The sequence below is a fragment of the Lepisosteus platostomus genome, chromosome 14, assembly GCF_059453375.1.
Source record: "Lepisosteus platostomus isolate fLepPlt1 chromosome 14, fLepPlt1.hap1, whole genome shotgun sequence".
NCBI classification, from domain to species: Eukaryota; Metazoa; Chordata; class Actinopteri; order Semionotiformes; family Lepisosteidae; genus Lepisosteus; species Lepisosteus platostomus.
Genome location: NC_142624.1, coordinates 17413494 through 17425894, shown reverse-complemented (window position 1 = coordinate 17425894; position 12401 = coordinate 17413494). Strand labels below are relative to the sequence as shown.

Here is a 12401-nt window from a genome sequence, read left to right as displayed (position 1 = left end):
GCAAGAATGACCTCCTGTAGCGCTCCCTGTCGCACCGTGGATGGATCAGCCTATTGCTGAATGTGCTCTTCATTTCTACAAGCATGTCATAGGGGGGATGGGAGACATTGTCCATGATGGCCTCTAGTTTGGACACCATTCTCCTCTCAGCCACTACCTCCAGGGGGTCCAGGACAGACCCAATGACAGAGCTTGCTCTTCTGATGAGCTTGTTCAGGCTGTTAGAATCCACTGCTCTAATCCCAGATCCCCAGCGTACCACTGCGTAGAAAATGGCGCTCGCCACAACAAACTTAACAAACTGGTGGAAAGTAGGCAAAGTGGTGGAAATAGAGACGTGATTAAAGTCCCCTGAAATAGCCATAAAAGCTCTAGGGTGCTTTGTTTGTTGCCTGGCTGTGACTGTGTATTACGTCACATGCTGCCTCTGCGTTTGCCGTGGGCGGAATGTAAACAACAACAAAGATTGCGCATGTAAACTCCCGCGGCAGATAGTATGAACGCACTCCAATGGCAACCAGTTCAGTGTCCGGGTTACAGAAGCACTCCTTAACATGAATATGTCCAGGATTACACCATCTGTTGTTGACAAGCACCGCTAGCCCCCCTCCTCTCCTCTTACCGCTCTCGGTGGTGTTTCTGTCTGCCCGCACCGTCTGAAAGCCGCCAATGGTAACAGTCGAGTCCGGAAAGAGTTCCTGCAGCCACGTCTCGGAGAAACACATGATACTGCATTACTCTGTACTCCCTCTGACTCCTCACCAATACTTCCAGCTCGTCCATCTTGTTCGCTAAGGACCTCACATTTCCCATAATGATCGAAGGAAAATAGGGTTTAAATCTCCTTCTCTTCGCCTTTCGTGTCGCACCAGCCCTACAGCCTCGGCTTTTCCTCCTCAGCTCCTCCGGAACTAATGGCTTCTCTCCAGTGAGTAGAGCCAGACGCACTAGTGCGATCAGCTGGTCCTGCGTGTAGAACAATGCCTCTGTAGCTATCAGCATTGCACCCTGATAGAAACAGAGGTCCGAGTAGCAGAAGAAACAAGAAAAAGTATCTCAGCTCCCTAGAAGAGCTGTAGTGAAAAATGTATGAGAATTTCTGTAATTTAGATTGTTTTTAACAACTGAATCACAGAATGAAGGAATACAAAATATCTTTTATCTGAGAGGAGTTCAGTATACACCAGTTCCCTAATGGTTTGCTCAGCTCTGTCTTGGTTTATGTTGATCTTGTTCCATGCTAAAGTAATTTAATTGTTTTTTAGGGACCACCTGGCCCTCCTGGCCCTCCAGGTGCTGATGTAAGTATACCGCTTGTATAACTAATAATTTTCACTTCATGTGCAAACCCTACACTTTTAGAAAATAAAAGATTGATAGATCTGCACAACATTATAGAAATTAGAACAAAAAGAGTGGAAACAAGAAACAAAAACATACACTGCAGTAATAGGTAGATTTTTGACAGTTTAACAAAATCAGGCTTCATTAATGGCATTCACTGTATGCATTACTGTAAAATTAATTAGAATATAGTATACTCCCCCCAGTCTAACTAGTGAAGTCATTCAACACAGCTCCATCTTATGTACTTGTATAGTGAGGTGCTGGTGCAAACTGCCTGCAGTGCAGCAGGCAGGTAGGATCTCAAAATGGTGGATGAAGTGAGTCCTGGGATTTTTAAGTTACAGAACATGTGGAATCCTGAGATACAACACACAATGAGAAAGAAAAGGCAATAATTTTGATTCGGCGAAATGTGTAAGATGACTTTTTTTTTCCTAAACATATCTGAGTAAAATATACTTAGATGACCAGAGTTCATATATTTACTTTTATGAATATTGCCAAAAGTGAAAAGGATAAAGTACAGTATAGGACCACCTACATTGAAGTGTCTCCGAATACCATACTGAAGCATTAATTCAGAATTCCTGCTGCAGAATCTTCCAACTGCTGCTTAATGTTTCAGCAAGTCTTAACTTACCTCCTGAGGTCTTCATGGGAATATATACTATACCTACGGAATCCAGGTTATGAATTCACAAAAACAAGATCAACTTCGATATTCTTCCATCATATCCTTTTGGATGACATATACATCTAGTCTAAATATGTGGTAATGCCAATAAATGTTTTTAAGAGTTAAGATAATTACAGAATAACAAATGTTCTTAATAAATAATTGGCATTTTTTGTTTTTCTTACTTAATAATTTTCTTTTATAGGAATGTGAAGTTTTGGATATCATCATGAAGATGTGCTGTGAGTCTTATTTTGTTTACCTCCTTATTTTGGGCTCTAATTTTACCCACTGTTTTCTTGCAAAAAAAACTACTAGCCTTACACTATATGTGAGAAAGCCATTTTGTTTTCTTTTAATATAGAACGTATGAGTATTCCTCTAAATTTTCCTGCAATGACTGAAGACATTAAAAGACATTAAAAGCTGGACTGTCTTAAAAGCTGTGATTTTTAAGAATCACATGCTAATGAGAAAGCACTCAAAAATGTCCATCCATTTATTTTGTAACCACTCCACCCACATCAGGGTCGTGGGAGAGCCTAGAGTCAATCCCAGAAAGCAAAGGGCACAAGGCAGGACACTCGGAAACATAAAACACCATGATATCATTATCCTTTAGTTTAGTTATTAACAGTTTAATCTGGTACAAAATCTGAAAAAAACATGGTCCTGTTTTATTTCAGCTTGCATTTGATTTGCATTCCTTAATGCAGAAACTGTGAAATGTGTTCTTAATCTAAGTTTTCCTAAGGTGAGTGATAGACATCACAGCAGGTATCACTCAGAGATTATGAAAAATGTGTTAAAATTACAGACCATCAAAAATATATATATATATAACACAACAGTATATGAGATGTGATTGCCAAAATCAGTCACCAAATTAACCAAATTAGAATTATCAATTTTATTCTATTGCACAGCACATCATGTACATCATTATATAAGCATTTACATAAATACGTTAATTATATTAACCTTTCATTTTCTTATTCATCATTTTCAGATATAATACAGCATAAATATGATATTATATACTGTAATTATAGGTATTAAATTCTCTGTGATACCTCAAATAACTTTTTGACATTTGTGTTACAAAAATTTACAACATTTTCACTGTATCTTGTTTCCTTTTTCACAGCTTGTTGTGGTGAGTAACATTTTTTCATTTAAGTCTTAAAATCAGCACACTCTGAATTTCTTAATAAAATTACATGTTACAAGAGCAATATGTATTCATGAGTTCTGTAGTATATGAAAGAGGTGACAATAATATCCAGGTTACATAGGTATTGAAAGAGTTTGGTAAGATTGGTTAAGATGGGGAACCATATTCCCCAGAAAGCAGTGGGGAATCTGGTTCAGAAAAGAAATTACATTTTGTCTGTGCCTACCATACATTATTTATTTCACTTTGCAATCAAGATAAATCAACAAATAGTGATCAAAACTTTAGTTTCCAAACTGGGTTAGTATGACAATCTTCAGTGTTTGTATTTATATACATTCTTAAGTCGTGCTTTGTATTGGAAATCTTTAAAAAATTGCCAGTCGTTTTACATCTTTTAAAAGAAATCAATTACATTTATTGTTTCAGATATAATGATTGGTTAAATGTACTGAAGTCATAAACAAATTGAGGGAAAAAAAGAAACCATTTCTGATTTATGTTAATATGTGAAAGTGTAATATGAAACCTATGCACTGTCAAAGAAAACTGAGATGGAGAACAATGGTCAACATATACAGTATAAAAACAAATTCAGATGTTAACCACAAATTACCACATGCCTCAGAAACTCTTTTTTTTTCTCCTTCCTAGAATGCAAATGTGGACCCATTGACCTTGTCTTTGTAGTAGACAGCTCAGAGAGCATTGGCCATCAAAACTTTGAGCTTTCTAAAGAGTTCATTGTCAAGGTCATTGACAGACTAAGCAAGGATGAGCGAGTCAAGGTGAAATGTTTAATTTTTATCAATCTGTGTTGCTTGTCTTAATTTAAGTGTTTAATACATGGGTGAGTATATACAGTCTTATTTTAATTTGTTGAATAACCTTCAGTAAAAACTATTTTAAAATATAAAGCACCGTTTAGTCCAGATGCATATGTTTATTCATGTTAAGGAGGAATTTTCTCACCTGGTTAGAATCCACTTAACCTTGGATTTATGGTAACCTCTGACTAGGTTAATTGTATGTGGAAGTACATGCAGATGTTTTGAGCTAGAATCTCGGCCAGATAGGCTATCTTGTATATACAATACGTAGGAGTTACTTTTGCAAACAAGGAACAAACACTACTGGGACAATATAATGCCCCAGCACATAAACCTCTTTCCTAACTTGATTTATAATAATCTTCCAGTTTGATGGGCAGGAGTCCCGTGTTGGCGTTGTTCAATACAGCCATGAATATACGCAGGAACTTATAACATTGGGAGATGCTAACATTACATCCATCAGAGAACTAAAAGCGTAAGTAAATGTATTGTTGTCTTTTGTATTGTGTGAGAAATTGGATATCCAGTCTGATTTACAGTACAAGTGAAATGATGCAATATTAATGGCGTTTAAAAAAAAAACATGAAACACTCCTAATTCCCCCTTCACAGAGTGCAAATTTTGAATGAAATTTTGAAACAACTGTCTCATTATTTGTGTTGGAGAGGGAGGGTTCAGTACTGTCATTTCGTATTTAATACGATTGTGTTCCTCTACAATAAAATGTTTTGTGTGGTGTAATACAAATAACTACTATCTGTGTAGATGTCATTAGTTGCATTAACATGCATAAAGGTAGCTAAGTGTATACAATATTCACGTAATGACCAAGCATTTTTATCCATTGTAAAACACACACTGTAGGAGACAAAGGAAAAGCAGAGTAGCATGCTAAAGCATACACAATAAAAGGTTTTATAGGAGGATAAACTACTGTGTACACATTAGTCCAAATCTGTCTCCTTTTTTAAATTAAAAAAACTTCTGATTAACTTATGATTGATGCACTCTTAAAATCTATTTAATATTGAGGCACTGTTTAATTCAACTTTGAATGTACAGTATACTAATTGTTATAATTTTGTTGAGTGGGTATGAGATGTACTGTTTATGCACATATTGTAGATAGCATCATATTTAATAAAATATAATAATATAATAATGTTATGTTTACAAGGGATTTGTACATGTGTAAAAGTCAATTTCTTGTTTCTGTGGCCAAGTATGCAAACTGTTGTGCTTTATACTGTAGGCTTGATTCTCACTGTCTCATTCCACAATAGTTGTGAAATGTGATTGTTTCCTACTAGTTGAGATATTTGATGGATAAAGTCTCAGTATGAGGGCTACAAAGGAAAAAGCAGTGGTTAATTCCACAAGATAAAACACAAAAAGAAAAATAAGGTAGTGATTTTGTGTTCTCTCCTGAAGAAGGCTCAGCTGCAATGTGGTGTTCTTTCATAGTTTGTTCCAAATGATTCTTTGTAATAATTACAGCCAAGAGCATTTTTAGTCAATGTTGCCATCAAGGTGGCATTTGTTTAAGTAATGCAATCAAGAAGTACAGCAGGTAGTGTTCTAGCGTTACCAAAACACTTTGTATCACAACTGGGTTCTCATCAGCTGAAATGGTGACAAACCCTGGCACTAAATATTTAACACTAAAAAACATGGCTGTGTTTTCAGAGCTGTGAAGAATATGAAGTGGATAGCTGGCGGCACTTACACTGGATCAGCACTTCAGTTCTCACTGGACAACCTCATTGTTCAGTTACAGAAGGATAACCGGGTGGTCCTGGTGTTGACCGATGGACGCTCTGACACTAGCCGAGACCCCACAAAGCTCTCAGTGTTGTGTGACCATAATGTCCAGGTACAAAAAAAGACTATAATCCAAGCACCTTATTACTTAGTAGGAGGTTTATTCCTTAACATGTGTTCAACCACAGTTAGTTCATCACAATATACAGTAACAAAAGGAAACAAGTCTTAATGTTAGAAAATCAAATAGAAACCTTTTTCCTACCTATTGGGACTCCAGCTATAATCTGACAGTAATCAGGCGATACATTAAATCTTCATTTTACCGTTTCACTTAAAAAATGAAAAAGTGCGAAATTATACCAGGGTTAGTGCTTTAATGTACATCAAATGTTGTATTTATAACAGACTTTATATTTTATCTTTAAACTACTATATCACTCCTTAATTTAGAAAGGTGGTTAAAACTGTTGGTAAGATTTTACATGTATAAGCCATAGAGACCTCTAACATGGAAAGTGTTGTGAAAATGTCCTGCGACATTTTGTTAGATCTCCACACAGCAAAAGGAATGCTACAGGGTACAGAGCATCATATCTACAGCTGATAGCATTTGTTTTACACAATAAAGTGTGAAGGGAAATTAGGGTTAAACTGTTGCTAATATGCAACATATGTCCCTTTATCCTGTTTCATATAGTAGCTAGTAGCTATTGGTTTCAAAGATTTCATCTTCTTAGTTGAAGGAAGTATTGGCTTCAACAACATGGTAGGGTTTATGGTTCAATATCTATAAGTAAAGAAGTGTCTCCTTTCTTTTAGTTTAAAATGTACTTCCATGTAGTTTCCAATTGTGTCTTCTGGTTCATGTTTCACTGTAGCACCTGGGTTGACATTGTCAGTGAATTTGAGGATTTGGAATACTTGCAGCAGATCCCTTCAGAGTCTCTTCTGTTAAAAATGTTCAGTTCAGCCTGTTGGTATAGGATATTACCTAAACCCAGGAATGTATCAAGTTAACCCTTGGGACAGATTCTAACACAACAACACCTTTTCTCTAATGTGGTGAAAAAAAAATTACACAGTATTCTAAATGAGGTCTAGTACATTACCAATTTTATTATAAATCATTTGATTTTAGTCCTTTCATCTGTACATTGTAACATTTTACTTTTTACTGCTTCCCTATAGGAAAATGTATACAAAATGAAAACAATGTGTACATATAAACATTGAGGGCTTTTTCATAGCTCGGTGCTCTTCTAGTTATAGCTCTTTTCATAGCTCTTTCAGCTCAGTGTTTACCTCTTAATATTTAGTGATTGTTTTTACTACCAGCATGCAAAAATCTGCACCTATACAGGATCTACAGTGCCTTGCGAAAGTATTCGGCCCCCTTGAACTTTTCAACCTTTTGCCACATTTCAGGCTTCAAACATAAAGATATAAATTTTTTATTTTATGTGAAGAATCACCAACAAGTGGGACACAATTGTGAAGTGGAACGAAATCTATTGGATTTTTGAAACTTTTTTAACTAATAAAAAAATGAAAAGTGGGGCGTGCAAAATTATTCGGCCCCTTTACTTTCAGTGCAGCAAACTCACTCCAGAAGTTCAGCGAGGATCTCTGAATGATCCAATGTTGTCCTAAATGACTGATGGTGATAAATAGAATCCACCTGTGTGTAATCAAGTCTCTGTATAAATGCACCTGCTCTGTGATAGTCTCAAGGTTCTGTTGAAAGCGCAGAGAGCATCATGAAGACCAACGAACACACCAGGCAGGTCCGTAATACTGTTGTGGAGAAGTTTAAAGCCGGATTTGGATACAAAAAGATTTCCCAAGCTTCAAACATCCCAAGGAGCACTGTGCAAGCGATCATCTTGAAATGGAAGGAGTATCAGACCACTGCAAATCTACCAAGACCTGGCCGTCCCTCTAAACTTTCAGCTCAGACAAGGAGAAGACTGATCAGAGATGCAGCCAAGAGGCCCATGATCACTCTGGATGAACTGCAGAGAACTACAGCTGAGGTGGGAGAGTCTGTCCATAGGACAACAATCAGTCTTACACTGCACAAATCTGGCCTTTATGGAAGAGTGGCAAGAAGAAAGCCATTTCTCAAAGATATCCATAAAAAGTCTCGTCTAAAGTTTGCCACAAGCCACCTGGGAGACACCCCAAACATGTGGAAGAAGGTGCTCTGGTCAGATGAAACCAAAATCGAACTTTTTGGCCACAATGCAAAACGATATGTTTGGCGTAAAAGCAACACAGCTCATCACCCTCAACACACCATCCCCACTGTCAAACATGGTGGTGGCAGCATCATGGTTTGGGCCTGCTTTTCTTCAGCAGGGACAGGGAAGATGGTTAAAATTGAGGGGAAGATGGATGCAGCCAAATACAGGACCATTCTGGATGAAAACCTGTTGGAGTCTGCAAAAGACCTGAAACTGGGACGGAGATTTATCTTCCAACAAGACAATGATCCCAAACATACAGCAAAATCTACAAAGGAATGGTTCACAAATAAACGTATCCAGGTGTTTGAATGGCCAAGTCAAAGACAAGACCTGAATCCAATCGAGAATCTGTGGAAAGAGCTGAAAACTGCTGTTCACAAACGCTCTCCATCCAACCTCACTGAGCTCGAGCTGTTTTGCAAGGAAGAATGGGCAAGAATTTCAGTCTCTCGATGTGCAAAACTGATAGAGACATACCCCAAGCGACTTCCAGCTGTAATCGCAGCAAAAGGTGGCTCTACAAAGTATTAACGCAAGGGGGCCGAATAATTTTGCACGCCCCACTTTTCATTTTTTTATTAGTTAAAAAAGTTTCAAAAATCCAATAGATTTCGTTCCACTTCACAATTGTGTCCCACTTGTTGGTGATTCTTCACATAAAATAAAAAATTTATATCTTTATGTTTGAAGCCTGAAATGTGGCAAAAGGTTGAAAAGTTCAAGGGGGCCGAATACTTTCGCAAGGCACTGTATATTAAATTCCTTTTGCCTTATTTAATTGCCAAGTGTTAAATTTTACCTAAATGTTTTTGAATTATTCATTTAAAGGTGGTGGGTGTCGGTGTAGGGGATGTTTTCCGGAAAACACCCAACATAGAACAACTTGGCCAAATGACATGTGCTAGTGCAGCAAAACCTGGTATCACTCTGCAAAGAGACAACTACGCGGAGCTTCTGGATGAGTCCTTCCTACTGAACCTAACTTCACACATCTGTCAAGGTAAATCATATGTGCATTTTCACTTCAAAATATTTTAGTATCAGAACTTTCTTACCCCAGCTCCAGAAGATATTGCCAGATGAACTAGAATAATGCACAAGTGTGTTCAAGATTTGCCTTCCCTTTCACTTTAACATATGAAATATGCAATTCCACTTGTTCCCACTGGTTCGTGTTTCACTGTTCATTCAGAACAAACGCTGGTTTGACTTTGTTAATGCCGTTCTCTCATATTTTAATCTTACCTTAACATATCCAAAGACATTTATTTCATTTAAGAAAATAATTTAAATGAAAATGAGGGATCATAACACTTCTAGCTGGGAAAACAAATATCAAACATTATTTGATGGCTTTAGTGTTCAGTAACCAGAATGGATGAAGGTAAGTGGCTTTGGCCTTTTCCTCTATGCTGTGTGGATATCATTTTGCAAAGTGCATTCTGACAAGACTGCATATGTTTATTATTTCAATTTGGGAGCTTTGGGTGCACTGTAAATACTCTAGAGTTCCCAGATGTATTCAACTGAGCCTGAAAGGTTGTTGTGGGTATTGGGATTGATAAATCTGAGTAAATTAACCTAAAAAACACATGCATATTTTAAACCTTTGCAAATAAATTAATTGTGACGTACTGATACATTACTTAAATTATCACTAGCAAAACCATGAATAGCCCACCCTGGTTGTAATGATTTCTGTTCTTCATTGTTCTTTTTTTTACAGAGAAGAAATGCCCAGATTACACCTGTCCAAGTAAGAATATTTCCTGCATATACAGTACCTTCTTCAATCTCATGAATATATCTTAAAATTTTCAGTTTCAGGAAAACACAAAAATAAAGTTTTGAAATCTCCAGAAATGAGATAATCAATTCATATTTGAGAGAGACAATATTGGAATTCAAGTTCCCTAGTGACAAAAAATAAAATATGGCAACATTTTATAGAAATTAGTGCAATCTGATTAACAAATACAACTGTGATTTTTTTGTATATTTTTTAGGGTATCCATTAATGGTTGTTTGAGAATAAATCACTAGTTTTGTTTGCATACATTGTTAACAAAAGTGCACCAATTAATTTGAACCAGCTTATTGGCTTGTTTTATAGAAACTTTCATTCATAAAGCATTGTTACCTTCCTTGTTCATCAAAGATATTGTGATGCCACAGTCAAATTGTCCCCCTTCCCTTTCATTGCAGTCGCTTTTGACAGTGATGCAGACATCACTATCATGATGGACAGTTCTACCAGTGTTGGAAGCCGCAATTTTCAGACCAAAAAGAAGTTTGTGAAGCGTCTGGCAGAGCGTTTCCTCAATGCAAAGAAGCAGTCAAATGCTGAGGTGCGGGTTTCTATAGGCCAGTACAGTGGCAGGGATGAGCAGAAAATTGAAGTCCCCTTTTCGGAGAACTTCACCGAAATAGCAGCCAGGATTGATGAAATCCAGTTCCTCAACGAAGCCACAGATGTCTCGGAGGCCCTCAGCTTCTTGATATCAAAGTATTCAGGGAGCAGGTTTGGGGTCAAAAAGAAGATCCTTATTTTCTCCGACGGGCGATCCCAAGGCATCACAGAAAGCATTATAGAGAAGCGAGTGCGAGAAGCTGATGCAATAGGGATCACATTGTATGTTTTAGCAGTTGGCAACCAAGTGAATGAGGCAAACCTGCGCCACTTAGTCAGCCGGGGGAGACCCTACGATGTTGCCTATGCCCAGCGTCACCTCTTCAGGGCTCCTGACTATCCTTCTCTGTTGAGAGGGGTGTTTTATCAAACTGTGTCAAGAAAAATGTCATTGAATTGAGAGGGTTGAAGGCTGGGTAGACTGGGGGGGAAGTTGACCACAAGCTTTTCTGTGCAAATTATAATTAGATCCTTTAGGGGACTTTGTGTATTTTTCTTTTATTTTTACACATTTTGTGCAAACATTAAAAAGGTATAATTCATGGGTTTTTTATGTCTGTAAGAAAAACAAAATATGGAAATCATTCTAAGTAACCAGTTATTTTTAAGCAGATCAAAGCATCCTTCAAGGGTAGCTTGCTAATGGTACACATAAACTCATATACATTTTATCTGAAGGAGCTGAGAAAAGGGAGTGACAGAATTTAAAGATTTATGTGAGTATTTTGGCAATATGAAAGTAGGAAACTTCTCCTTGAATGGGAGACTTAACACGTCTGAAACCAGTTTATATAGTATTTGACTAAAAGAGAAGTCATAAGGAGTCTGATGATTTTTAATTGTTTTAAACCTGCATTGCTGATCAAAAAGAAATTATTTTCTGTTCAATGCAGAGCTCCATGTGCAGTATGTTAATGAAGGCAGAAATTCAAATGTAGGTTGAAAAAACAAATGGAAAATAATGAGACTTTTTATGCTGTATTTAATTGTTTCAACATTTATTTGTGGGTTTTTTTATTACAAGGATATTTTTCTTCTACTCCAAAAGTTACCTGATTTGTAGTATAATTGTATTCAATAGCTATTTGTTGAAATTACACTACAGTACTATTTTGTGTTTCTACGTACAGTACATACTATACAGTAAATTTCTTCCGATACATTCTGTGCTGATGGTGAGTAAACAGTGCTGTGACCAGAACTTATGAAATCATTTACAATTATATAGAATCAATAGGATTAATTGTGCCTGGTAGCTTTTCGCTCCCACTCATTTTTTCCATTTCTGCACACTATATGCCTGTATTTACATTTTAGAGACAAAAACATTTTGCATTTTGTTACTAGAATATTTGGTGCTACTTCAGGGTTCCCTGTTTTTTTAATTTTTATAATAAAAATGGATTTGAATGGTGCTTTAAAACAAATACTAAATTAACAAAGATTAAGTTTTGAAGTTTAAACACATTTTAAACATTTTTAAGACATTAGAAACAGTGAAAACTTTACAGCTCATTTGTCACTGAAAAGACCTTTCTATGTAAATCCTTTGTTACTGCAACTAAATAAACAATTAAAGTTCCTTCACCAAATATATATTGTGCAGTGTATTGTAATGTTCTCAGTCACAGATGTTGATTCTAAAGTTCTAAGTAATGTGTTCTAAGGTTCTAAGGGAAAGTTTAACAAGTTTTATTTACAAGGTTTTTGTACACTGTGCTATGCACATCCCCAAGCATTTTCTAGCTTTTAAATATTTAATATTTGAAATCTCATAAAAATTACTTCTGGAGTCTGAATCTTAAAAGTATATGTTTTCTTTCATCTTTTATTTTAACTAGAGAAAACACAAAACACAAAGTCACAAATCTGACAAGAGACGTTAAGGTTGTCAATTGGTAAATACAAACCTTAATATTCAAAAGACGGCACATGCTTTTACTTGGAAGC

The 12401-nt window shown here is 36.5% G+C and overlaps 1 protein-coding gene across 1 annotated transcript in view; it reads left to right on the top strand.

Annotated features, from left to right (window-relative positions):
- col6a1 (collagen, type VI, alpha 1) overlaps positions 1-12043 on the top strand; it is a 65728-nt gene extending 53685 nt beyond the window's left edge. Inside the window, exons 27-36 of the mRNA XM_088607292.1 lie at positions 1266-1301; positions 2229-2265; positions 3171-3179; positions 3852-3985; positions 4396-4505; positions 5718-5898; positions 6766-6768; positions 8870-9041; positions 9768-9797; positions 10247-12043. Of these exons, the coding sequence (XP_088463418.1) occupies positions 1266-1301; positions 2229-2265; positions 3171-3179; positions 3852-3985; positions 4396-4505; positions 5718-5898; positions 6766-6768; positions 8870-9041; positions 9768-9797; positions 10247-10851 (1317 nt within the window). The 3' untranslated portion in view covers positions 10852-12043. The remainder of the gene's footprint in view (positions 1-1265; positions 1302-2228; positions 2266-3170; positions 3180-3851; positions 3986-4395; positions 4506-5717; positions 5899-6765; positions 6769-8869; positions 9042-9767; positions 9798-10246) is intronic.
- Positions 12044-12401: the final 358 nt, after the last annotated feature.